Source organism: Gouania willdenowi, chromosome 13 (genome assembly GCF_900634775.1).
Source record: "Gouania willdenowi chromosome 13, fGouWil2.1, whole genome shotgun sequence".
NCBI classification, from domain to species: Eukaryota; Metazoa; Chordata; class Actinopteri; order Blenniiformes; family Gobiesocidae; genus Gouania; species Gouania willdenowi.
In genome coordinates this window covers 19,926,195-19,954,065 of record NC_041056.1, presented here as the reverse complement: position 1 = coordinate 19,954,065, position 27,871 = coordinate 19,926,195, and the positions used below count along the sequence as shown (strand labels likewise).

At 37.4% G+C, this 27,871-nt stretch overlaps 1 protein-coding gene and 1 long non-coding RNA gene across 2 annotated transcripts; one reads left to right on the top strand and one right to left on the bottom strand.

The window, feature by feature from the left end:
• The first annotated feature begins 3,032 nt into the window (after window positions 1–3,032).
• LOC114474935 (HHIP-like protein 1) lies at window positions 3,033–21,974 on the top strand. Its single transcript, XM_028465558.1, has 15 exons — window positions 3,033–3,218; window positions 3,342–4,134; window positions 13,520–13,784; window positions 13,970–14,249; window positions 14,353–14,478; window positions 14,575–14,718; window positions 15,658–15,770; window positions 16,047–16,187; window positions 16,465–16,539; window positions 17,402–17,528; window positions 17,672–17,817; window positions 18,340–18,421; window positions 18,958–19,040; window positions 19,481–19,771; window positions 21,080–21,974. Exons 2-15 carry the CDS (start codon window positions 3,778–3,780, stop codon window positions 21,817–21,819), a joined length of 2,970 nt encoding a protein of 989 aa, XP_028321359.1. The 5' UTR covers window positions 3,033–3,218; window positions 3,342–3,777; the 3' UTR covers window positions 21,820–21,974.
• Window positions 7,837–26,448, bottom strand: LOC114474938 (uncharacterized). Its single transcript, XR_003675403.1, has 3 exons — window positions 26,353–26,448; window positions 15,299–15,306; window positions 7,837–7,852 (listed from the first exon to the last, which is right to left on the bottom strand). It is a non-coding gene; the product is annotated as an uncharacterized LOC114474938 (long non-coding RNA).
• Window positions 26,449–27,871: the final 1,423 nt, after the last annotated feature.

Below are 27,871 nucleotides of genomic sequence, written 5' to 3'. Positions count from 1 at the left end.
CATTAGGAACACCCAATACTTGGAATTTCTGCAAATACAATCTACAGTCCTGGTAACATACAAAAGATACATAAATCTGGATCTGCCTCCCACAGTGTCATCATTCATCAACACAAGATCCACTAAAAAACTCACAGCCAAAATATACACTGTCATACTAAAATCTGGTGAAACAATATCCATTCCCCATCATAAATGGGAAGAAGATCTGGCAATTGCTCCTGATGCCAACTTCTGGAACCAAATCTGCAATAACATCTACAAAAAGTCTCCAAATGCCAATCTACAATAAATACAAGATATTATATAAACTCATCTCACAGGTCATAAACGTTCCAAATTTAGCTCAAATTCAGATATATGCACCAACTAGGGATGTACCGATACAACTTTTTCACTTCCGATACGATACCAATATTGCAGCCTTGAGTATTGGCCAATACCGATATCGAACCAATATCAGCATGAATCATACATTACTTATTTTGTAGTGTGGAACGTTAGAAAAGGCTTGATCGAGTGATGTTACTTAAAGAACAATAGTCAACAACAGTAGGTATGAGAAAAACTGACCCATTTATTATTAACCAATTGGTTACATGCATTTTAACCTTCAACATAATATCTACAGTATTCTACAATTGAATAAAATAAATAATATATATCGGAGATTTTAGATGCAGTCCAATAAAATTCGATATTCGTTTTCTGGCTGATATCAAACCGATATCTGATATCAATATCGGATCGGGACACCCCGAGCACCAAAGGCACTCAAAACAACTCACACACTTACATTCATGCCCCTCTCTGCCCTCTTAGAGTGAGGGGAACAGTGGGATGTGGCAGTCCGTCTGCTGTGAGACTTATCATATATTACTCCATTACCACCAGAGAGCAAATACCTATGTGTAGCCCTAACCATCGCCAAAAAACTATACTCATAAACTGGAAATACAAAGCGAATATTAATATTCCACAATGGAAAAACGTCAGACTACATCTCCAACACATTTGTGACAATAAACACCCCTCAATTCCAAACCACACTCATACACTATCTAGAAGAATAACCTGTTAGCCAGTTCCTCGACATCATTTAAAATGAATGAGATCTTATAAATGTATTTTTCATTTCACGCGCACGCACGCACGCACGCACGCGCGCGCGCACACACACACACACACACACACACACACACACACACACACACACACACACACACACACACACACACACACACACACACACACACACACACACACACACACACACACACACACACACACACACACACACACACACACACACACACACACCTTGTCTCATTGTACTGTATATGTACTGCATTATCTCTGCGTATCATGTGTGTATATATCTATATATTGTTTTTGAAACAGGCAAATATAGTCCAATGCAGAAATGTCATATCACAGAGAATACCTTCGAAACAGATTCACAAAAATCGCATCAACAGAATCACTCTGTCTTCTCTGGCAAAGACACACTATAGATATCAAGGTAACAATGAAGTAATAACACTTCTTTAACCCAGTCCAAGTTAAACTGGGTTGTGTTTATGCATGTGTGTGTTTCCAGTAAATACTGACTCATTTTCACATTCTAAAGGTTAGTCATTTGCTGGTTACATCTGGTTTTAAAGCAGTGTGTGCATAAAAAGCTTAGCTTTCTGATGCAGGTCTCAGCACGCCTCGACTACAAGCTCCTCACTTTGAAAGCACTTTGTCTGGATTTCCACTTTAATTTGAGTTTTTATTTTGCATAATAAAACAATGTGATGAATGAATAAAATGTTTAAAATTATGAATCACGGTTGGCTTTCTGGTACAAATGTCAGTTGGACATTTTTAAAAATCTGAAGGTGATATAGTGTCTGACCGCAGGCTGGAAAGATTAGAGTCTGAGGTCTGAAATCTGAAAAGTGGCTCTGCATTAATGCGACCCAGATGATTTGAGAAGTAGCTGGGGAAGGATTGCATTGTCAGTTTAATTTCTTAATTCGATGAAGTAAAATAATGCAATCTGGCCTCTTGTTGGCGCAAAAAAATGACATGGGGATCATTGTATTTGTTTTACCAACCAGTTACTAAATTTGAAGACATGGCCAGTAAAGTATCTATAAGAATTGGTGGGCTAAAAACCTAAATGATGATTTGCAGGCAGAAAGACTTTTTCTCACCCAAAGAAACCTGAGAAGTAAAGAAAACTTATTTTGGTTAAATGTCATTGCATCCAATAGTACTGATGTATGTGCTTTTAAAATGCTGATGTTAAGTTGAGGTTGTTTATTCAGTCAAGGTGTTTTTATCTCCCAACATGTTTCGACTGTTAACTGCTACGCAGTCTTCGTCAGAGTTCTGTTGATCGCCTTTGATGTTCCTTTGAAGTTTCACTTGACTTCCACGTAATAGTTCCAGCAAGATTCATTTTGTCTTCTTTTTGACCAAAAATACTGTTCAAAGAGAAACAATGTCCTGAAAAACCCTGTCTGAATAAAGAAAACCTCAACTTAACATACTGTTAAAAAAAAAAGACAAAATCTTGCTGGAACTAAAATGCTGATTCTTAATACATTTCTATAGATGGTTTTATTTGCAGTTTATATAAAGCAGCATGAGACAGAAAGTTTTGTAATACATGGGAATGTTGGCCAAAGAAGCTCTTTACCATAGGATTCAGCTTTGGAATTGTGCCTGAAGAATCCATTGGAGTCAACTTCCAGCACACGTCCTAAAACACAATCACAAACACACACAGACACACGCGCATGTAAGTGTAAAGGAGTTTGTCTGGAACTGGTAGAGACAGAGAGGAGGGTTGGGAATGCTGAAGGTTGTTGGGGGAGTTCAGAAGGAGGAGATGTAGAAAGTTGCAACTTCAGGGCAACGTGGGCTGCATGCTATGGAAAGGAATGCACGTGTCTTTGTGGGCGAGTGAAAAAAGCAAATGAAAAGAAGAGAAGAAGAGGAGGAGGAGGAGGAAAAAGGCAAGGAGGGTGGGATCACAGCTTGGGCTGCAGCGTGGCTTGGTGTCCTAATGAAAGAACCTCTCTCTCTCTCTTTCACTTTCTCTCGGCTGTCTCTGTATATATGGCTTATGCCGCTACAGCAAGTTAGCGAGTCCAGAGCAAACACAGGAGGACTTTCCAGGTGACTTCAAGCGAGAAGTAAATATTTTGCTAAAGCTTCGACTAAAGGTGCTCCTTTTTATTTTGAATTTTGTTTGCTGAGATTTACTTGAAGACCATGCTTATGTATGTTTATAAAATATGAGATGTAACAAAACGTTGTTTTCTAATTGTAATGTGTCTCTCTCATAGGAATTTACAAAGACACCTGCTTATGTTTCAGGAGACAAACATTGTGACAAGGGTTGAGTCTCTGTCCATTACTGACGTTTTAGGACCTTGATGATACATCTTGGACTGTTAACAAAAAACATCTATGGACTAAAAAAAACCTTTGCCTGAAAAAGTTTCAACATCTGGTTTTCTAATGTTCACACATCTTGGGGAAGGCTTGCCATTTGAGTGTCATGTGGTGGTTGATAGTTCAACTGGAGCAATGCTGAGCAATTTCTAGGTCTCTGGCCGACTTACAGGCAGGTGTGATGCTCAGTTAGTGTGTTTGATACACACATTGACACTTCTATGCGCATACAACATATGATTGCTGGACAAAATAGAGAAAAGGATCAAAGAATAAAAGGTCAAACATTCAACTCTAAAACTGAATGTCATTTTGAGACATTTAGGGATGCACATCACTATTGCTACTGTGGATCACACGCATCTTCACACCACAATGACTCAAAGAAGAAATCCAATTTTTCCAAGCATTTTGCAGCACACCTTCTACCCTCACTTTGTTCTCCACTTGCTGCTGCTATCACTCCAGGCCTGGTGGGGGTGCTGTCACCCCCAGTGTTTGGATTACAAGCCTCCATTTGAGCCCAGACAACCACTGGTTTTCTGTAAGGAGTATTCAAAGTTTGGATGCTGTGATGTGGAAAAGGATGAAGAGGTATCACTGAGGTTTTACAAGATTATGGAGAACTTTGACCACACGGGTTACATGACATGTGGCAAATATATACGCAACATTCTCTGCCAGGTAAGATTTTTACTTTTTTTTTATTAATAACTCTGCTTTTTTACAACAAAACCATTATTTTTGCAATACATTTTAATGACAAATATTGACAAACTGTATATGAAAATAAAGTCCATGTTAGGGGTTTCCGAAGGTTTTTGGCTCAAGACTCAAAAGAGTAATTCAGTGATTCCTGTGAAAATTTAAATTAACTAGTTAGAAAGTACCGGTATTAGGACTTCAAAATCAAGTCTCTAAGGGCGAATGTAAACTGATGCAAACTCGTACAGTCTATTCACTAAGGGATCTATTCTCCCATCTGGACTTAGGTGCTTTTTTGTGCGCCTGCAGTTACGCACTTCTCTCCTACGCATATTCTCCGGTCCAGGCTGCTGACACGCCCACCACGCGTAAAGAGCCAAAAAGTGCGTATGTGTGAATGAAGGAGGGCTGAAGGACAGGAGGCGGTGACGTCATTTTTTTGGACCGTCTAGAAATCACGGAACATGGAGTTTTCCCACTGCTTGTAAATGTCATTGAAATCCGTGAAAAGTTCACTTTTAATTTGAAATGCCTTCATTGATAAACAATGTAACAGGTTGATTTGACCAGATTATTGCAGTGTGACTGAGGATTGGCCGCATTCTGTCCGAGTCACAGTTAAAGTCTCTCTCCTTGATCATCATCATCATCATCGCTGTAAAGCGTGACATAGTTAGATGCACTGGAGATAGAGTGATGTTTGCAGTGAAACAGAACTATTGGCTTCCATAATACGCAGTTTTAAATTTAAATTGTTTAAAGCGACCTGAGCTGAGCCTCATTAAAATATGTGTGGGAACAATTTGTGGTCCATCCTCATCCACATATGACAGCTTGTTTCACTCTGTAGTGAATCAAACTGTGACTTTACGTTGGACATAGTATGAAAATAGTTGAATCACTGTGACCAACGTGGACAGAAGTCTGCATCGTCAGAGTTTGAATTAATCGTGCAGCAGCAGCTGAGTGATCACAGCTGCTGCTGTGTGATGCACAAGTCCATGTGGCTTCAAATGTAACTAAGTCCATATTTTTAGTGCAATATAATGTTTCACCTTATTGCGGCGTGTTATGGCAATTATTATATTCATCATATCGTCAAATGTGTGTTCATGTGTACAATTTGTCATGTTTTAATACACAATGACTGCATTACTCTTTGAACAGCTGAGTCATGTACAGACAGTCTCTGCTGAAGCCTCATACAAAAACTCACATTCTTTCACATGCAGATATACACGCACACACACTATCAAGGACAGATATCAGTGGCACTAGCCTTCCTCATAACATACCATCTTGATCATCCTCCAACGTCTACTACTGTTGGGCATCTGACCGCCTCCTTCTCCTTCCTTCAGGGTTGGGACTTTTTCTCATATCTGTATTAAGCTTAAGCTGTGAAACTGTTGGTCAGTCCTGAATATCCGGAGGCGGGGAAGAACCGTTCTGGACCATCCTGTACTCTTTTTCATTTAGCCTTTCCAATATAGAGGATGGAACACTCCTTTTGTGTACTCTTTTTCATTTAGATTATAATAAATCTTTTTTTCTAAAATCATCATGCTCTGACTGGACTGATGAATATAATAATTGCCATAACAGGCGCTGCACTTATTTCAGGGTTAGAAGCGCGTAAGAGGAAAGGACTTACGCACACCGGAGAATGCGTGTAAAGCCATATTTGAATGAGAACACCCGCGTTTCAGGGCTGATCCACCCGCAGTGCATAACTGGGATGAAGGCGCACAGCGACTGACTTAAGTACAGGGGGAGAATAGCACACAGCCAAAAACACTTTTTGGACTAACGTGCATGGGAGAATAGAGCTTTAAATACTGCCGTACACTGGATAAAAGTCATTAATAATTAATGAATACAACATACCGTAGTTGTCTTAAATACATACATATACAAACCCAGTGTGTTTATATATAGCAAACAAATCTAAAACTCCCATTGAATACTGGATGTTAGTTTTATTGTGGTTCATAACTTAACTCTGAAAATAATGCACCTCTTGATTTCAATCAGGACAACCCCAGAAGCTTCAGCAAACTGAATGAAATATTCCTGTAATTATGACATTTGTTTTCTAAAGAAACCTTTTCCATAATTTGCCACTAAAGAATGCACTGATCATCTGAACCTGTAATATATTGTCTGTGTAAAGAAATATGACAGCAGTTACTCATGTTACCTATGACTAGAGAGGCTGCTAAACCAAAGTTCTGACTTAACCTCAACAATGTTCTTTCTTTCTTCTTTACTAACCTTGCTTTTAACATTGCTATTACGCTTTGCAACTCTAAAGTTTACTAGTTTGAAAACCAATGGGTGAGTTTATAAAATGTGAAAGGAAAAAAAAAAAAAAAAAGTGACGTGACTGTCTCACATTGCTTTGTAAGCACAAAGGTTAGTCTTGCGTGAAGCAACTGTCAGACAGAAACACTTCACTTTTTAAACCTGTTAAAAATCACGCATATCTTTTTGCCAAAAGGTGAGTTTAACTTTAATCTTTGGTGATTCTACCTTGAAGCAAAGAACCCACAGCAATAGAAATTGTTTTATTCATTTAACAGTATCTTCAAGTGACAGGGCAGTTAGCAATTTAGCCTGAAATACCTTTATGTTTTAAATGACTACTGGCGTTAGAATAGAAAAAGTTGGAGCTCAAATAGGCACAAAGTTACTGAACCATGTTTCCTGCAATAACATTTATTTATATTATAATAGTTTCAATTTGATTGGACAACAAATGTTTTAAGAGCGCTGATATAGAGAAACAACAGCACCGGGACTTCTGTTTATACTGTATATTTATTTGCACACATATGAAGATACATGATGACAAGATAAGAAAGAAAGGATTGTGCAGGAGAAAAATAAATAAATAAAAAATAAAATATAATCAGATTTTTTCAAAAGATCTGTTGGTTTGTGTGATTGTTCATATTACAGAATAAATGCGTCTTCAACAGTGTTGTGCTCGTTACTGGAAAAAAGTAACTAGTTACCGTTACTAGTTACTTCATTCACAAAGTAACTCAGTTACTATTTTGATTACTTATATCAAAAAGTAATGCGTTACTGGAAAAAGTAACTTTTGAGTTACTTAGAATTAAAGAATATATTATTTATTTTGGGTCATTTGTGTCCATACAGCTTCATATCAGTGCTGTAATAATATAATAATCCACTGTTGATCAACTGCTATAAAACAACCATAAATTATGTGCATATAAAGCACAAAACAGCTGCTCCAAAGTTAAAACAGTATTTTTTCAGCCTTAGCACAGTAATGTAAAGTAAGCTGTGCATATTCCAGGTGCACATTCTGCTGTTGAAAGTGCTTATGAAAATAAATGTGGAAAAACCAATTCACAGCATTTTTCTCAGCTACACAATGCTAAACATATCAGGCTAATGAGCTGCTTTGAGCGGTGACTCAGCAACAGCGACAGACTGCTTATTTACAACAACATACCGTGCAATAGTTTGGCTGACCTGTCCCTGGATAACCGTCACAGTTCGTTAAAATCCAGCCGCAGCGTTAGATTAGCTTCACGGATGCATCTTTTGGAAGCAAAAATAATGCGCGTATTTCCACTCTGAGAAGCTGGTCCTGCTCTCGCTTTGACTCGCCATAATTGGCGCACGTAATGTAAACAGAGACACGCTAGCAATGCTTCTTCTTCTACTGTTTTACCGTGATTGACACGGCGTCCTGCAAAAATAAGTAGCGCCACTGTAAACAGGAAGTACACTGATGCTAGCAAAGTAATGGATAAACGCACCATATTGGAACGGTAACGGCGTTATTTCTTTAAAAAAATATTGCGTTACAGTACTAGTTACTGTAAAAAGTAACACTGGTCTTCAATCAGGTTGGAGTATAAGTGGAATGCAACGCTGAAATAACCCACATGCGTAGAGGTGACCCATGACCCCACGATGTTTACGGAAATAAATATGGAGGCGTCCAATGTAGGACTGTGTGTCGCGCTGATGAAGTTTCTTTCCAACAAAAGTCAGCACTTTATAACTTTAAGGAGAGTGAAAAAAAGAACAGCCAGGTTTATTGCTTTAGCCATTTGCTGCGATGGCTGTTTGGATGCGGATTCGGATTAAACAGTGGTGGGATGGGTATGTCAGCGTCTTCAAAGATGCGGAGTTCATTAAAATCAGAATTGTGTTGTTCAGACTGTCTTTAACGGATCGAATACAGGTCGCATATGGGCAAAAAGATTGAATTTCGGTTGTGTGCAGTGTGAACGTAACGTGTGTGTGCTCTCCACTTGTGGAACTATTTTTGTTGGCGGAGCCAAATGATTAAAGAAACAAATGACAATCTCTTGTCACTTATTACTGTTAACTAATAAAATGCACTTGTAGAACTGTTGCATAAAAGCAATATCACACTCAAGGTTGTGCTGAAATATCAGCACTGGTATGATTATCTACTAAACTGTGGATACTTTGTGTGACAATGCACATTGACCACCAAAACTGCGTTTAATTTTGCTGCCGAACATACTACTGTCAAACTACCACTGCACCAATAAATACACCAGAACACACCTAATTTTGTGCATAACTATCTACACACAGTATATTGCACAAAGGGCCTGATTTACTGAGCTCCTAAAAAAAGAGAGCAAAATATTGTGCACACGCTAAGATGCATGCACTGTGTGTTCACTGGTTGTATGATATTCACTAAGATTGCCAATGCAGTGAATAGCAGGTGCAAAAGTGGCAAACATCTGCCTGTCCAACATACAAAATTGTTTTCACAAATCAAATTCTTAAATCACATGGAGTGTGCTAAATTGATCAATTTGCATTTTCTTCCCTCACTATCTAGCAGATTTGTCCAGATTGCATATTCCATACATTTTCAGAATCAGAAGTACAGTACTGTATTTATCCCAGGGGGAAATTACTTACTTTCTGACCTGCTTGCTCCTTTTTTCAGGGTAGATTGCTTATTATTATTACTGCTGTTAAATAATTAAGTGATTGCTTTTACTTAATTCACATCAAACCAAGTGAAACTTTGTTACTTTGTTTTAGTTAGGATTGCACCTTTCAACCAGTAAAACAGTCCTGCATTTAAATGGCAACAGGATCAGTATACCTAAGTAGCCTCATAGTTTGGGAATGAGTCTTCATCTTTTAGCATCATTGTGATTTATTTTACTTCTTTTCCACTGAACTCCATTATCTTGGAAAAGTGTCCCGACTTTAAAAGCCTTGCTCTTTACTGGAAGCAGATTTGAGGCCAGACCTACTCACTGATTACATAATTGGGTGCTGACTTTGCAGCCCAGACACTAACTGCATGCAAAACGTGCAAATTGAAAAAGATAGAAACCATACAAATTTGGCTTGGCCTATATTCCGACCCTAAAATGTTCATTTAGCTGGAGTACATGGCCAAAACCCGATACCACACTCAACACTTATAGCTCAAAAACAATAAAACTGCACTGAAATACTCATTTGTGCTTCTGCCCAGCAGTTTACGCCATTTACTATGTAAAGACAGTGACAAATCTATGACTCTTAAAGTATAGGTTTTTTACCATGCTGTAATTATAGACCTCTTTGCTTCTTTCCAAGCAGTGCCGGTAGCGTCTGGGGCATTATGACGTGCATCTTTTTACATAGTTCAAAACAATGGGAAAATGTGGAAAAAAAATAATGGAAAATGTGAGTTTTTTTTCTTCTTTTGTTAAAACAGCTTTACATTTTGTTCAAAATTGGATATTTTTTTGAACTAGCAATTTTTTTTAATGGTCAGATTTCTTTCTTTTTAAAACCCTCAGTGCATAGATTTGCAGCCAGATGCTGTGGTTCTTAACTGCCATGCTTATGATTTGAGGTAAAAGAGGCCCTGGAGGAGAACATTAATGAAGTAGCCCATCAAACTAAGACCCTTTGTTCCCACTGCTCTGCAGGAGCTTCCTGGCACATATTATATCCCTCAGTAGAAAGGCATGGAGAGAACGACGTTAAGAGGAAGAGAAATATAGTCTTTGAGAGAAGAGTGTGCTTGAATGTGTGTGTGTGTGTGTGTGTGTGTGTGACCAAAAACAAACAACCCATTTCCTTCTCTAGTTAGGGGTCAGGATATATCAAGTTCCTTCAAATAAAGGGGAACAAATTGTGTAGGTAGAAAGAAGTAGAATCTATGTAAATGAGAGGATAGCATTAGCCAAACAAATGATTTATTAGGATATTAAGGATAAAAAAGCTTTGAGTCATCCTGTCTTATACATAAGATGATTACACCTTGAAGTTAACTCTCTATTGTCTAAACAGTATTTTTTTAATAGACACTTTAAAGCATAGCTATCTGTTACTGCATGTTTCAATCTGTTTTATTAACTTTAAATTTCCAGGCTCCAGACTCACAAAAACATATATTACAAACATAAACAACATCCAACACATTATTCTACATCTGTTTTAACTATTTCAACACAGTAGAATAAAATCTTCAAGATATAAAATGTGGTAGTTTCAAAAAGTTTAAAAGAAAGTTTTGTTCAAGAGCAATTCTGAGTTAAAACCCTGATAGTGTGGTAGTTTGTAGTAGCATTGTTGGGAGTCATCTGAGTGTACATGAAAGCATTTATCCCTGTTCTAGGAGGACCAGACCAAATAAGAGTTTGTCTCTGTCTGTCTAAACAATCACTGGTCAATTAAAAAGTTACATTTTATAACCATATAATTACAGAAGTGATGATTGTGAATAAGTCTGTAGTTATTGCATTGAGGTCACATTTTTTCATCTTAATTTGACAAAGTGAAACTAGTTCAGGGATGTTATTAAAAATAAAATGTCTCACTTCAGAAGAAGAATGATAAATAGGTAATTTAGTCTCCATCTGTTTCCCTTCCAACGTTTTGTAGGCACCTTTTTTTTTTAGCTTAAGGTTGAAAAGGTTTCCTAGGACGACTGTTTCTCATTTTTAATTTTTTTTTTATGAGTGATAAAACTTTCATTTTCTTTTAACTAAGGCTTTCCTTTATGAGCAGCACATATGCTTTTTCTAAATATTTATCTGTTGACAATTGAAGTAGTCACAGTTCTGGTTTTGAAAAATCAGAAGCCATAAGTTCCACCCAACACATGGCAAAGCTCCAATTGTACCAAGTTTAGCTTTTTCTCCCCTTCTGATAATAATAATAAAAATTCTATTACAGGTTGGTGCAACATCTTGTGTACTATGAAAGGCATTCTAATTTTGCTGTTGTGCATCACTGATCAAATTTTGCCATTTTCAACAACAAAAAAAGACTGCTGTCTTTCTAATGCACCACTATAGTTGCAATGCTTTTTTTGATCAAATATTTCTAAAAGGTTTTAAAAGCAATCTACATTGATCTAAAGTCACAGGTTCTTGAATTCTATGAATGAGTCCATATAAAACTGTAGTAAACTGTAGAAATCATTTACTAAAAAATAACCTCTAAAAGCATCCCACATGCAGAGAACCCAAATTAATAAAACAAAAGAATCGTGTAACAACACCTGCACGCACACTATACACATATTTCACCCATGCATGGTTCAAAATGCTGCAGCACGTGTACTGACTAAAACTAGGAGAAGAGATCACATTACTCCTGTATTAGCCTCTCTGCATTGGCTTCCCATAAAATATAGAATAGAATTCAAGATTCTTCTTCTCACTTATAAAGCCCTAAATGGACAGGCACCAGTCTATCTCAAGGAGCTTGTAGTGCCATACAATCCCCCCAGAACACTACGCTCTCAAAATGCTGGACTACTCGTTGTTCCATTCGTCTCTAAAAGTAGTATAGGAGGAAGAGCTTTCAGTTATCAGGCCCCACTTCTCTGGAACCATCTACCAACCACGGTTCGGGGGGCAGACACCCTCTCTACCTTTAAGGTTAGGCTCAAAACATTCCTCTTTGGTAAAGCTTTTAGTTAGGAACCAGCTCATAGCTCATAATTAACATGCAATAGGCATAGACTGCCGGGGGGGGGTCTGGCATGCTCGGTTGGAGAGAGGTTGGAGAGGGCGTTAAGAGAGAGGTCATTTAGGTTAGAGAGGGACCGGAGAGGGTCCCATTCCTCTCTCAAACACTCCCTCTATGTCTGCTTCTTCCCTTGTGTGTTTGCTCCTGTACTCCTTCTGGCTTTTGTCTTGCAGGTCCGTGGGATCCTTAGTGTGGAGTTACAGAGTCTCAACAACTCTGTCTCCACCCTCTCCTCTGCACACACCCAACACAGCATAACGTGGATGGCTGTTCATCATAGGAATGGGATCCACACAAGGTTCCTGCTGCTTAACAGAAGGTTTTCCTTGCCGCCATGATGAATTCATGTTGGGTGTGGGATACATATGTATGTGTATATACGTATATATGCATATGTGTGTATCCATAAAATGAAGAGTTCGTCCTTAAGACTGCTCTACTGTAAAGTGTCTTGAGATACCATTGGTTATGATTTGACGCTATACAAATAAAGATTGATTGATTGATTGATTGATTGATTGATTGATGCATAAGTTTCCTCACAATTTTAACCCTGTATTAGATCAATTATTAATACAATTTTGAAGAAAAGCATATTTTGGAGTTTAACACGCATAAGGGACATTTTTTTTAAAAAAAAAAAGCTTTGCAGCTCCAAGCTACCATGAACCCAGAACTCCAAATGAAAAATATTGAAGGAAAGTGGCAGTGATCCAGTGTTAAGATACATTTCACTTGCATAAATGAAAGAAATGTTTAAAAATTAGTTGCTATTAAGCCCGGGACAAATACCTCAAATGTTGTGATCAGTGATTAATATTCCAAACTGTCTTGAATGCTTTTCTTTTTGGATTGTATATAGAATTAATATCAACAGACCAACTGAAAGAAAAAGAACAAATAGAAAAAGAAAAAAAAATGGAAAATGGTTAGGTTGGCATTAAATGTTTCCAACAATTCTTATATCTATTTACTTGAATGCATCCTGTGCTACAGATTAGGGTTGATACTAGTTTGATCTGCAAGAAATATCTGGAATCAAATGAAAAAGCACTGTGGGCCTCCAGTGTGCCGTTCTGGGTGTGGACAATGTGGTTGGGACTTAATAAGCGAGTGGACATTTCTACGATCCATTTATACAATCTAGTACATAGACAGGCTACTTATAACCCCCAGCCTTGCTGGTCATTGTGATGCAGCAAGGAGGCAGGAAGATTGATCAAAAACAAAACAAAAAAAAATTCACATCAAAGACGGCTAATCATTTACAGAAGCACATTGCAAACTGGTACAATTACTGCCCATTGGAATAACGAATGATTATGACTCCTTTTCTCTGTCTCTTCAGGTGTGTTCTCCATATGCTGCTCATTTATATGATGCTGAGGATGCCAACACACCTATGCGGATACTGCCTGGGCTGTGTGGAGAGTACTGCTCTGACTACTGGCAGCATTGCCGCTACACACTCAGCCTCCTGGTAGAGGACTTGGGGAGTCCACTGCAGTTTGCAAACTTGACAGCCAAGTTGGAGGAAGATCTCAGAGAATTCTGCAACTTTTTAGAGCTAAAAGACAAACAGTATTGCTACCCGAATGTTTTAACAAATGCAGGTATGCAACACTGCAAGGATTCGCACATTCATTTGAAATGCAAGTCAAGATCAAGAGATTGCTTAGTGTAAACATAATGTTTATTTACACGAAGCCATTTTGAGACTGAAAAAAACATTTTAAATGTATACAATATATAATGAAGCATCATATTTTCAAATTTTTGAATGTCTATTTATCCTCAGAACTGAATGCAAACCTGGGCTTGGTTCGTGAGGATCCCAAGGGCTGTTTGGAGTTGTGCTTACAGGAAGTTGTAAATGGGCTTCGCAACCCTGTGGCAATGATCCACGCAGATGATGGAACTCAGCGCTTTTTCATCGCAGAGCAGCTTGGTTACGTGTGGGTTTATTTGGCCAATGGCTCGAGGATTGATCGCCCTTTCCTCAACCTCACAGAGGCCGTCCTTACGTCACCATGGGCCGGAGACGAGAGGGGGTTTCTCTGCATTGCCCTCCATCCAAGGTCCAAAATTGTTATTTGTAAAAAAACTTATATATCAGTTTAAAAAAGGTAACTGTCTACACCAACATTTAAAGCATTATTTTGTTGTCTTTTATGAACACAGGTTTGGTGCGGTAAAAAAAGCCTACGTGTACTATTCAGTGTCTGTAAAGAAAGAAGAGCGGATACGTATCAGCGAGTTCATGCTGTCACCACATGATGAAAATCAACTAGACCACTCATCAGAGAGGTTGACGCCTAAAATGTTCTTGTACTTTCCTAACACAAATCACAAGTAATTTAAACTCCTAAAAATTTGTTCCATTTGTATTTATTATTGCTTTAGGACCATCCTGGAAGTAGTAGAACCGGCTTCTAATCACAATGGAGGTCAGCTTCTATTTGGCCATGATGGGTATCTTTACATCTTTATTGGTGATGGTGGTCGAGCTGGAGATCCGTTTGGAAAGTTTGGCAATTCTCAGAACAAGTAAGTCAAATTTACATCATTCATTTACACATTTTCGAAGAAACACAATGGTGAGATACTATTTTTGTAAACAACAGTGTTTGAATGGCAGTTTTTTTTTTTTTTTTTAAATAATTTTGTACATGCAATAAAAAGGACTAATGTATAAATCAATTTGACTGCTCCTCAAAGGGGCTCAGTATTTTAATCTTCGCTTACCTCGAAGACATCCTCGATAGTTTGAAAGTTCAATAAGGTGCACTGATGGCATTCTGCGGAAGAGGGATGGTCTTAAGTTATGCTCGACAGGTTGGGGGTTTGATCCCAAGGCTATGCCTGTCTATGTGTCAAGTCTCGTTGGGTAAAACGGTGAACCCTGAGTTGTTCCTAAATGGTAGATTACTGCCCTGCATGGCAGCTCTGTTCCATTAGTGTGTGAATGGGTGAATGTGCTGATATTATAAAGCACTTTGGAACAACTTTGATGGTAATAAAATCCCTATAAATCAAATTCATTACAATTACCGTATAAAGGATTAGCTTTGCCTTCACACACATGAAATGAGATGTTGACACTTTTTCTCTAGACATCTGTATTTACCTGTTCCTCTGTAGTTTCCTAGACATTCTGTAATGGGTTTTTTGAGAATGAGGGTGGAGGCACTCTGCCAAGTCTAATATTGACACATCATGGGCATGTGGAGACTGGAGACTGAGATGAAGATACACAGAAACAAGTAAACAGCCTGCAAAGAGCTAGTGGAGCATTTAGTGGGGCTATTGTATGTCAAGTTGTTGGTATACAGTTACAGCTTAAAGTTTCTTAACTGCATCTAGTCATATGGGACGTTTAACCTGTTTGAACAATAATCAACAACTATTAGCATATAGAACTGGTCAGGTAATTCAGTTTTTCATTGGCTTACATATCACCTTGTCTTTTCTCTCCTCGTTGGAAAGGTCAACACTTCTTGGCAAGGTGCTGCGTATTGATGTCGACGACAATGATGATGGTGCACCTTACAACATTCCCTCAGATAATCCCTTTATAAGAGAGAAGGGATCCAAACCTGGTAAATCCCTTTGAATCCATTCATCCTGTATGTGCTGCATGTTCATCATCTGTCAGTGAACATTTTAATATGCTTGATTTTATTATTCTTTTTTACCAATCGAAAATGTTCCATCTTTCTAAAAGGTTCTCATGATGTGATTGCAGATAGATTAGTGTTCTGCTTGTGTATAGGAAATTAAATTACTCCTGCCTGACATGAAAGATGATATAAACATGAGTGTTTACTAAATCATAACTGTTTATAACTGTTATTTGATCTACAATGTACTTGCAGAGATTTATGCATATGGAGTCCGCAACATGTGGCGCTGCTCCATTGACCGTGGTGATCCTGCTTCAGGTGCTGGCAGAGGGCGGATGCTTTGTGGTGATGTGGGCCAGAACAAATTTGAAGAGATAGACTTAATTGTAAAAGGTTTGTTGGCCTAAGTTTGATAAAATCTTTTTTGAGAAAGTTTTTTTATTTCTCATTATTGAAATAATCAACTTTTAATATCGTATATCATTAAGTTGTTAAAAGTGTTTAGACTGCTTAGACAAACAACAATGTAGACAAGAGTTTAATCATTACTTCACCAATAACATATGATTATTACTGTATGTATGTATTGATAACACGAGTAATAAGGGGAAAATGTGCATTGGCTTTCTGTCTTAAGCAGTTTCCACTATGTCCTCATGTGTCATTTTAGGAGGAAACTATGGATGGAGGGCCAAAGAGGGCTTCAGCTGCTATGATCGCAAACTCTGCAAAAACTCATCATTAGGTGAGGCATTTCTTAGAGCACCAACAAATCCAAGCATCCTGAACAAAATACTCTATTTCAGAGATTTGGGTGAATTTTGGCAACAGCTGAAACATCTGAGATGAACTAAATTGTTGTGGATGTGCGGAAAGGAAGCCAGATAATACCTAGAGGGCAGACTATTACTAGAGTACTACAGAAAATAATATTTCATTTTCTCCAAGTTATCATAAAAGCCAGATACATTCTAAGGTGAATGAACAGGACACAGACATGCTAACTACTATCTCCAGACCTCACCCTGTCTTTTTTTTTTTTAATCAGTTACATCACTGTCCATGGCTTGTGACTTATACAATGATAATTTAATATGTAATATTTGCCATGTGTGTTTTGATTCTTGCATTTCATCTTTAATATATATGCAGTTAAACAAGACATTTGTTAGTCAGTGAGAACAGGATTACATACTAAATGAAATTGGCACATTGAATAGTACAGTGGCATGCTTGAACAGACCACCAGTATGTTCTGATCTGTATTAGTGTTTGAGGTGAATATTAAAGTTGAGTATTAGCCCCACCATCTGTCTTTCATGGAGAACTACACATGTGAGATGTGCTGTTGAATATTAAGAATACTTCCTAAGAAAAAAATTGACAATATTAGTTTGTTTTTTGGCAGGACGACCTAAACATTAAGTATTGGTTGCTATTGAACTTGCCACTTTATTTGAAAATGTAGCTGCCCTGAGACTTTATTTTTTTTTTTTTCAGGCATTAAATATTGGATCCATTGACCTAACACATTCTAATTATTCATTTCCATAGTGGTATTACTGTATTTTTCTTTTAAAAAAAGTTCTGTGCTTTTTTCTTTCCAGATGACATCTTGCCTATTTTTGCCTATCCTCACAAGTTAGGAAAATCGGTGACAGGAGGATACATCTACAGAGGGTGTCAGATGCCCAATCTCAATGGCCTTTATATATTTGGAGACTTCATGAGCGGGTTTGTGTTCCTACAATCAAACGTCATATGATTGACTCCATCGTCACGGTTTTTAGACAACAAAGATAACCAAACTGGTCAATCTGTATTTTGATACTTGTAGCAATCATTCTAACAGTATTGGCATTTCTTTCTCTGTTAAGGCGACTAATGTCTCTGAAGGAGAATGTGACTACAGGTGAATGGCAGTATAATGAGATCTGTATGGGAAGCGACCAGACCTGCAGATTTCCTAAACTCATAAACACCTACTATAAGTACATCATCTCCTTTGCTGAAGATGAAGCAGGTAATAACTCAGATCATAGGTGTGTGGGCATTAACAAAGACGTGATCTATGAGCAACTCATCTGTCATTCTTTGTTCTGTATTTCTTCTAAACTGCAATCATTTTGTAGGTCAAAAGCTTTTGTTTAACTTCAAATCTAGTTTAAATGACATTGCAGTTATTATATTTGGAGTAATGCCAAAAACATGTTTGATATATTTTGTACAAAGGATTTTGGGATTGTCACATAAATAGTTTAAGTGAACCTAAAGCTTTTCACTGTTCCATTAAATTCATGAAAGAGAAATACCTGATCTGCCTTTAAATGGGATCTTGTTTCATCCACAGTTTCTACATCCATGGATACTTAATGAAATGCTTTGCCAAGGTCATTTCTTCAGCTGCACCCGTTTTCTTTCTGTGTTGCACTCATTTTATTTTGCATTTTCCTTACTGCACATTGTTTAGGAGTATGTCTTCTTTTCCCTTTTCCTATCTCTGCTTAACCCATTTTTTATCTCCCACATCGACTTCCCCTTCCAGGTGAACTGTATTTCTTAACCACAGGAGTCCCGAGTGCCACAGCAAAAGCAGGGGTTGTATATAAGATTGTGGATCCTTCCAGGTACCGAACCATTGTCATCACATGTCTAAATAATCATGAGTCTTCTTATTTAACTGTATTCAATCAGAATACCTTCCATTATGAATATTTTTGAATTTGAATGTATGTTTGAAACTTCCCATTTTCATCTTTATCTACATTTTTTTTGTTTCTTCATTTATTCATTGCTGCATCTATCTAGAGAGGGCAAAAACTAGTTTTACATGACATTATGTTTATATGGTAGATACACAATGCACAGTTTAAAACATTACTATTACTGTGGTGGTAAATTGATCATTTTACATGCTTCAAACAATGTTTGTTTTATTTTGCCACTGTTTCAAAGCCCTAGAAACAATCAGACCTTTTTAATGCAGGTGCTTTGAAAAACTAGGTTTCTTACTGCGAATGTAAACCTTGCACTATTGAAAACCTGCCTTGAAACTAAATCAGAGCATACCCTAACAATGAACTAAAGGTCTGATAAAGTGTCACAAGAAGATGTTAAAAGCCAAAGATTACGTACATTGAGTTTCTTTTTATGTTAATTTCAGGCGAGCAACTCCAGGAAAATGCAGCATCAAGCCCTCACCTGTCAAAATAAAAGGGAAACTGATTCACTTCCATCCTAAAGAAGGTAAGAAAGCACTTTTTCGAAACAAGATTTCCCTCTTTGTCAGTATATTTTTTCCTATGTATTCTGAATTCATTTTTGTCTTAATTTAGAAGAGATATCTTAATATTGGGAAAATGTATTGACATCCCATAGTTTTTGAGAATGAAAGAGCAGCAAGTATTACAATAATCTAATAACAAATGTGAGAAAACATTAAAAATACAATAAAACAAATATGCAGTATGTGTTAGATAATTACAGATATTGTATTCTAAAATAAAGCTCATTGTTTGCACAAATGATCTGTTAATTACAATGTACCATATATAACATATTGTGCATATTTTATTTGTATGTTACGCTAGATCAAACCTCATCTGTAACAATATAAATTTGATATTCATTTTTTTTTTTTATATCAATACAGTGTTATGTCCTTATAATTTCTCTCTGGTTTTCAGAGTTTGTAATCAACAAGAAACCAGCTCTGGCGACTGTCGCAACGCCAACAACCAAAAAACCCACAAAATCAGCAAGAAAACCAATAGTTATTGTGAAGCCACCGATGCCAACAAGAAAAACGATCAGAAAACCACCTCTTGTACCAGCTGCACCCACAAGAAAAACAACTAGAACGACAACTTCAAAATCAACAGCACTAACCACTAAAGAACCATTAAAAACACCTCCAGCCCGAAAGATAAAACCAACACCTGTACTGATGACCACGGCAACAACTCCCGCCCCCACTGGTAGGCCTGCCGGTGAAAATATTTCTCCAGCTAGCTTCACTCCTGCCTCTAACGCACCTGGTAAACCAAGCATTAGGTTCACGGTTGAGAGTGGAAATAAACCTTTTAATAGAACCACACACACCATCATACGGGGAAAGGCCACTCCATTTAAAACAGGTTCTTTTTTCATCTTCCCTTTGTTTTTGACTTTTATTGTAACATCATAGCTAAAGTCAAAAGGTATCTCAGATAAATTGCTTTCACTGATGTTTCCTTTCAAGCCTAGATCTTTTTTTTTTCTTTCAACTTTTGTATCGACATCCCTTTCAATGCAATCACATTTGACAGCTGGCTTGTACAGATCTGTGATGCAAGCTATTAAAAAATGAAGATTTACAGGAAGTATTTAAATTCTACAGATACAAAAATCTTAAGTCAATTCAAAATGGCAGCTAACTTTGCGTTGACAAAGAATATTTATGCTTTAAATGCTGGTTTGCGTCACTGTCGAGCAATAACGTATGGGTTCAAATCCTGCACTTTTTGTATAGATTTAATTAAGATAAAATTGAACTAAAGGCAATTTAAATGTGCATGGGTTTACTTTGTTCTTCAGAAACAGCTATGATGGATTCACAGTATCCTTAAATTGGTTGGAGTGTCCTTCTGGAAAGGTCATCACTCCATGGTAGGGCTGACACTCTTGCAACTGGCAATCTTGAAAAAGATTAGGTTCGGAGAATATTGGGTGAATAATTTCAGCCTTTTCAGACAAATTAGGGAAAAAATTGCACTTAAACTGATTTTTTTTCTCCTTTTCATTTTGTAATGCTAAGAGTTAAATGTATCTTTAATTTTAAACTTCTAATATTCTACTCTTTAATATAAGAGTCTAAAGCAGGGAAGTGATGTTATGTGTTTGCACTTTTATTTCAAATTGGGTACTTATTATTTATAGTGAATAAACGATTCTGCATTAGCCACAGTTTGGACATTCATCCTTGTGTGTCGTATCCTTTTTTTGAAAACATTTTGTAATGACAAGTTTGCTTGAACATTTTTTGTATAGTATTTACGGTCTTTGAAGATGCCTTTTGATACTTTACAAACACACACACAACTGAGTAGCTCTTGCAATAATGCCACTTGACTTGATCAGGCTATGTCACTGCTGAAAATAAATGTCTCTTTATAACCAAAGTAACCTTCTCTTCTGCCTTTCCGGAAGAGTCAAATATACCAGCTATATTTGATATACGTATCAAATATATATAACCCAATTAAGTTTTTTTTTAAATAAAGAGGGTGATTCTGTCTCTCCCTCAGGTTATCATTCAACCGTCAAGGCTGCAACATCTGCTAGGAACGCTCAAAGTCCGGTCATCAGCGCACCTTCTTCACGAAGACATTTGCCTCTCCCTCAGTACCCCATTCGTTCCACCCCTGAACCTTTGATTTCCCCTAAATCTCCTTTTTTTTCTACTGTAGAGTCAGTGAGACGATCACACATGGCTTTGGATCAGATTACCAATTCACTTCCTCCTCGGACATTAACTACCGCATTGCCACTTCGTTTGAAGCCCAGTGTGTCATCCTTCAAGCCCAATACTCACTCCATCAATGCCACATTGTTGACTTTCCAGGAAGACAAGGTGTGGCTTGGAGAAAAGCTTGAAACCAACAGGGAAATCAACCAAGTGCATAAGAGACTAAGAGGAAGAGGAAGAAGAAGAAAGCTGCGCACTGGATCAGTGCGACTTGTCAGTGCTAATGGTTTAACTGACCGAGGCCGAGTAGAGATCTACATCCAAAACGAATGGGGGACAGTGTGTGATGATCTATTCAGCAGAAGAGCAGGTGATGTTGTGTGTCGACAACTGGGCTTCACAACTGCTCTAGCAGTGATGAAGAGGGCTGTGCTGGGAGAAGCAAAGACAAGTGTGAGGATCCTGCTCGACGATGTGGAATGTGAGGGTGAGGAGAGGAACCTGCTGGAGTGCAAGAGATCCAGGGTCGGGAGACACAACTGTTCACACGAGGAAGATGTGGGGGTCATTTGTGGATAAAGAGTCAGTGTCAATGCAGATAAGTAGAATAAAATAAGGCCCATGAAAAGGGGCATGCAGAGAATGGTGGCTCACAAAGACAGAGACTTCAAAATTCAATCCTACGTAAAACCAAGAACATCTGAGAAATATGTTCCTCCGACATCTAGAAATGTGAAATATGTGCTGGCATCTGATTGATTCAAAAAGCTTCTTAAGCAATAATTTGCCTTATAGCCACATTTAAGGATATCAGAATGTGTTCTAATTATGTTTTTTTAGGCAATTATGCTACAATTCATAACTCAGATCAAACCTCGTAATTACTGTTGCATTCTTCTGCGAAAAAACAAACAGTACAGTTTCTGCAGGTGCTGAAACACTCAATGACTGTTTTGTTTTTTGCTTGTTTTTACTCTGACAGTAAAATTATCAAATGTGGAAACGTACGAATAACTATTTTACAACTTGGGTTTTAAGCCCTCAGTAGTTGGATACATTTTAAATGTAGTTAATGACAATGTTTTTTGCCAAGGAAATGCAGGTCATTCTGTTGCTGATGTAATAAAGATGTTAAATATACATTTAGGGGCGCAGGGTGCTCATTATAAGAATAAAGTTCACTGCTAAATTAGTCTTTGAACTTGTGATTATTTTTTTAGACAAATATTGACTAACTAAAAATGGTTATTCAGTGTTTCTAGCAATTCTGAACCTAAATTATCATCTGTCATCAAGGCCTTTCAAAGTAGACGATTAAAGAAGATTAAATATCCTGGTTTCTTTACGCACAACCTCTAAAGCCATTACCATGCTTATAGCATGACTTCTGAATTACGGTGATAAATTAGGGCATGCAGAACCTGTTATTACTGATGGGTTATTGTGATTTTGCTGTCAGGAAATTGTGCCTGCTGATTGACTGTGTGGTTTTCATTTAATTGCACTTCATAGGCAAACTGCATTTAAAACCACACACCCAAATGTTATGTTTCCAGATAGAAAGTAACAAACCTCAAAGAGTTTTCGTTACCAAGGTATCTAAGAAAAACAACCTTCCTCCATCTGAGGATGCTGAGGTAAGACATCTGTCTTTTCAGGAGTTAAAACGCCTTGAAAGTATTTTTTAGTAGAATAGAATTGGAAACTTTTTTAATTTCTGATTGTCCAAATTCTCATATGATCATCAATGTAATATTTACATCACCTGAAAGCAAGACTAAGCATTTTGTAACCAAGAAACTAAAAAATGTGAAGACCTTGGTTGACCCTTGTTTTGTCATCGTGTATAATGAACAAACAAGCAACTTCACCTTAACACAACTAATGTTTTGGTCCAAAAATGAGAGTCCTAATGATATATTCAATGACTACTGTTAAACATGACCGTATAGTTCCAGCGAGATTTATTTTGTTTTCTTTTTTTAACAGAATGTGGTTAAGGTTTTGTTTTTTCAGTAAAGACTACGTGTCTCGACTGTCAACGGCCAGTCTTCGTCAGAGGAGTTCTACTGATCGCCTTTAATGGTTCCTTTGAAGTTTCACTTGACTTCTGTGGAATAGTTCCAGCGAGATTCATTTTGTCTTCTTTATGAACAGTATGTTAAGTTGAGGTTTTGTTTATTCAGAGAAGGATACCTCAACTTAACATAAATAGGACTGTGTTTAGATCTTTCTACAAATGATAACAGCACCCAGTACAGCCTGGCCAAGAAGTGGGCAGCACACACAGGATATGGTTTAAATTTAAAGAACAAGCACAGCAAATAGTTATTATAAGTAGTTTAAGTCAAGTCACTGATGCATTATGGTCCCCAATTTACAGAGTGTGCTCTGTTATTGAGTTTCCATGTTCAAAGCAGATCCTGCAGTAATATTTCCCAGTTTAGTCCAAATTTAAGTGGCAAGTTGAGGGATACAGAACTCAAAGCTCAAGCCGCATCTGAAGTCACATGAGTGTGACTAATGTGCCACTGAAGTGCGAGCTGCAAGTCTAAGTCCCCATCTCAAGTAGAGATGATAAAGCAGATGACATTCTGAAATATGCTTACTAAAACACAAAGCAATAATCTGATTTGATCATGACCTGAGTGGATTGGGGCTTTCATTGCAAAGTTGTTACCACAAAAACAAAAGAAATCGTGCCAATGACATGCCAGTTACAAGCTGGTCACTAAGAATGTAAGCGTAGGCCTTAATAATCACGCAAATGTAAGGCTTTACTCTATGGTACACATCATCAAACATCAAGAGTTTCAAAACAATTCAATACAAGTCACAAGAGTAAGCTAAAATCTGGAGAGCTTGGGAGGTTTTAGCATGTAATTTCAGGCATGACTGTGTGCAGTTCAGCTAATGTGTTTTTTATGAATATGTCCACAGGTATTGTCAAATACTAGAGCAGGTGGGAGCGTGTCAGCAGAGTGTTGTCTGCTGCTGATACTTTTAACAGCTTTACACTCAACATCACTATTAAATCTTGATGACGGAGGCCAAGTATAGACATTGCCTAAACTAAAAAAGGAGCACTGACACATTACGTATTGATTAAATAAATGAATTAAAGACACCAACTATTGTTTTGTTCATAATATTTTTTTACATGATTAAATGCACAAATTAAATTCAATTTGCTTATTCAAATGAATGGGAGTACAGTCCCAACATGAATATTTTGAATTGAATTATCACTGTATCAGATTGTAGTTAGAAACTTATTTGCATTTTAACCTCATGGAAGGTCACACTAAAACTATACAAACAAAAAAAAAAAAAAAAAACATACAAATGCTTGTTATAAAACAACAAATATGAAATAGAGTCAAAGCTTTTTTGCTCTCCACAACTTTATTTCCCTAATTTTCTAATTTAAAAAACACTCAAACAAAAATAAAACATTTAAAACCCTTGATTATGACTGATGCATTCATGCTTTCAGGCAAATCATTTTGTACAATTATTGTGTTATAAATCTGATCACAGTGTGGTTTAATTCAAGACAACAATTGTGGTTTGGTTGTATCTTAGTCTGTAACATGTGTTTGAGATAGATTTTGGGTAGCTCTGTGCAGTATCCATTATGCATCTATAAAAAAGGAAAACACAAACTTGATTTTTTTTTTCTCTCGATCGATTGGAGCATTTTTTTTAAATTAATTCTTTGCTCATTTGAATCTGTTTGACATGGAGCAAATTTAACTTTGCATCTGTTTTCCAGCCACAAGGAGGCAGTCACATTTTATTCAGAGCCATGCACAGATTGCATTAAATTCAGTTTTTGATCCACCGTGCGCTTAGAGTCTGAACTCCTTCGATTTATGAAGGTTTTACTGAATGAATCCAGCCCCTTTAAGCAATTAATTTTATTTATTTTTTGACAGAACTTAATGAAGCATTAGCTTATGCCTATAAGTCTTTATAAAGTAAGTAAACAGGACATGAGTTTACTGACAAGTACTCAATTTTGCATGGCTATCTTCTACCTCCAGAAAGCAGTTATGTTCGAGTTGTATGAACGTGACCATACTTAATATACTAAAGACTGCTTTGACTGAAGTCTCATGGATGGTACCAATGTATTTCAAAAAGGGAAATATTGAAGCATAAGCAGTTTTCTTACAGCTCTCAGAAAACAGCAACAATTAGAGCTTCAGGCTTGCCACAGCTGTTTGTACTTTTCTACACTCTGCAGGCTAAAGTCAGGAGCGAGTAGTTTCAAATACAAAATAATTTTTATTTTCTCAAGCAAAGACTGAAGAGAACAGACGCTGAGAAATGACCTGGGGAAGAATATTTTGAAAAAGAGGTGGTAAACATTTATTCTTAAGCCTTCACACCTGGGTAAGTCCACTTATCTTCACCCACTGAGCTGCTCCACTGAAGTAGAGAAGCAATCCATGCACAAAAATGTCCTACAGGCCCATGACAGTGTTGCTTATGAGCCTAATGACAAATAAAAAAGGCTAAAATTAGCAAACAAATTCCAACGCCTTTAGAGACTGTTGTCGCACAACATCCACCAACTACCAAAGTCTAAGACACCCAAACAAAAGCTTTATTACCAGACAAGACACCTTTCAAATGCTAATAATGTTTTGCTTACATTAGTTTCGTATTTATATAGATTTTATTCTCTGATGTTGAACACATTTCACAGTAAATTATAAATAATTTTTAATCTGTATGCTTTTATTAAAGTTTCTTTTTAAATTATTTTTCATAGCATCTGCTGTCAGTGTTTATTGTCATTATTTTTGCCCCAAAAAATGTAAACCTGGAAAGCAAAGCACGTTTTTTTTCTATTTCTAAAAAAAAAAAAAAAAAAGCAGAAAATGATGACAACAGTGGCAGCTATCTGTGCCATAAAAGAAATTACCAATGCTGTTTCTGGTTAATAGCCATATTCTTAAAAAGGATTAGGTGAGGAAGGAATGTGTAGGATGCTGAATTGAACTTTATTAAATCACTTAAACAGGAGTCAAAATGGCACAGTGAGGGAATATTATATCCCCTTTACATTTCTAAAAATGTGACACACAAAAATACTTCTCTCACTGTGGCTTCTCCCTTTAGGGGTCGCCACAGCGAATCATCTGCCTCCATCCAACCCTATCCTCTGCATCCTTTTCTCTCACTCACACCAACTTACTGCCTGTCTCTTCTCTGTAAATGCCCAAGCCATCTCAGTCTGGCCTCTCTAACTTTATCTCCAAATCATCAAAGTGTCATCTCTCTGATGTACTAATTCCTAATCCTATCTATCCAATTACCACTCCTCATCTCTGGGGATATTCAGCGTCACTTTTTCTAACTCAGACAATAATGTATCCTTTTTTAGCTCACATCCTACCGGTGGGGGCATTACCACAAACAATATTGAGCATCACACCTTCAATTTATAGGTTCAAACTTATCCCTCTGTGTGGAACTCTTCAGCTCCAGAACATTCCTAACAAACTCCTGCTTCAAGTTAACTCATACTCCATTTTTCCTCCTACCCAGGCCATGGTAAACAACTTGAAGCCTGCTACCAAGTTCCTGGCTTTGCTACCTTTCTACTTGGTCTCCTGGACACACAGAATATTCACATTTCTCATCTCCATCATGCCTTTCCTCTTCTCTCTCTGCCTACAAACATGTCTCCCTCCTCTCCTTCTTCGACTAACAATAGTCCAATTTCCACCAGTCTCCTGTAGGTCAACAGTACCAATGACAGGCGTTTTTAAACTTCAGTGATTATTTGGCCTGCCCTGTCATCTGCTGGTGTTTTCTGATGTCCATAGTCAACACAGCCATCTACCAGGACACTTTAGAGCACTTCATGCTTCCTTCTGCTGACAAGCTTCATGAACCCCATAGAGAGTCTATGGGGTATTGTCAAGAGGAAGATGAGAGACACCAGACCCAACAATGCAGATGACCTGAAGGCAACTTGGGCTTCCATTACACCTGAGCAGTGCCACAAGTTGATCACCTCCATGCCTGTCATTTAAAATATAATTTTTTATTTTCTCATGTAATATTACAATTTTTCTGAGACATTGGATTTTCTATAAGCCTTAATCATCAAAATCTAAAGAAATAAAGGCTTGTAAAACTTCTGTCATTAGTCTGATATATTACATATGGGTTTCACTTTCTGAAATGAGTGACAAAATAATATTGAAATTTTTGACATTATAATTATTTGAGATGTAGGCCTACCTGTGACACATGCACACGAGACACCCAATCTGTGCTGTTGGCTCCAAATTCAGCTCTTCTCTCTCTCCCACACTGTCTCCCTATTTGTGTCACTCACCTAATCCTTGCTTGTTACCTTGTGTTACTATATGCACCCTCTTCTCTTCATTTTAAAGACTGTTTTGGTTTAAAGAACTGCAATGGTTAAAAAATACACTAGAACAATTTGACCTTGGTATCTGCTTGCTTAGTCAATCATTGTATTTACGCCTGGATTCCCATGTAATGCACTAAACTCCTATTGCAGCACATGTGCTGCCACATTTTCAATGTGATTACCTGCCAGCTTTGCCTCTCTCTACCTTATCTAATATGTACAGAGTACATGTGT

What these genes read in the sequence shown, in the direction of transcription:
- LOC114474935 (XM_028465558.1), top strand. Translation starts at nt 3,778, where the DNA reads ATGCACATCACTATTGCTACTGTGGATCACACGCATCTTCACACCACA. An exon ending in TCACTTCCATCCTAAAGAAG is followed by an intron (nt 19,041 to 19,480) that starts GTAAGAAAGCAC and finishes TCTGGTTTTCAG; the next exon opens with AGTTTGTAATCAACAAGAAA. An exon ending in AACAACTCCCGCCCCCACTG is followed by an intron (nt 19,772 to 21,079) that starts GTAGGCCTGCCG and finishes TCTCTCCCTCAG; the next exon opens with GTTATCATTCAACCGTCAAG.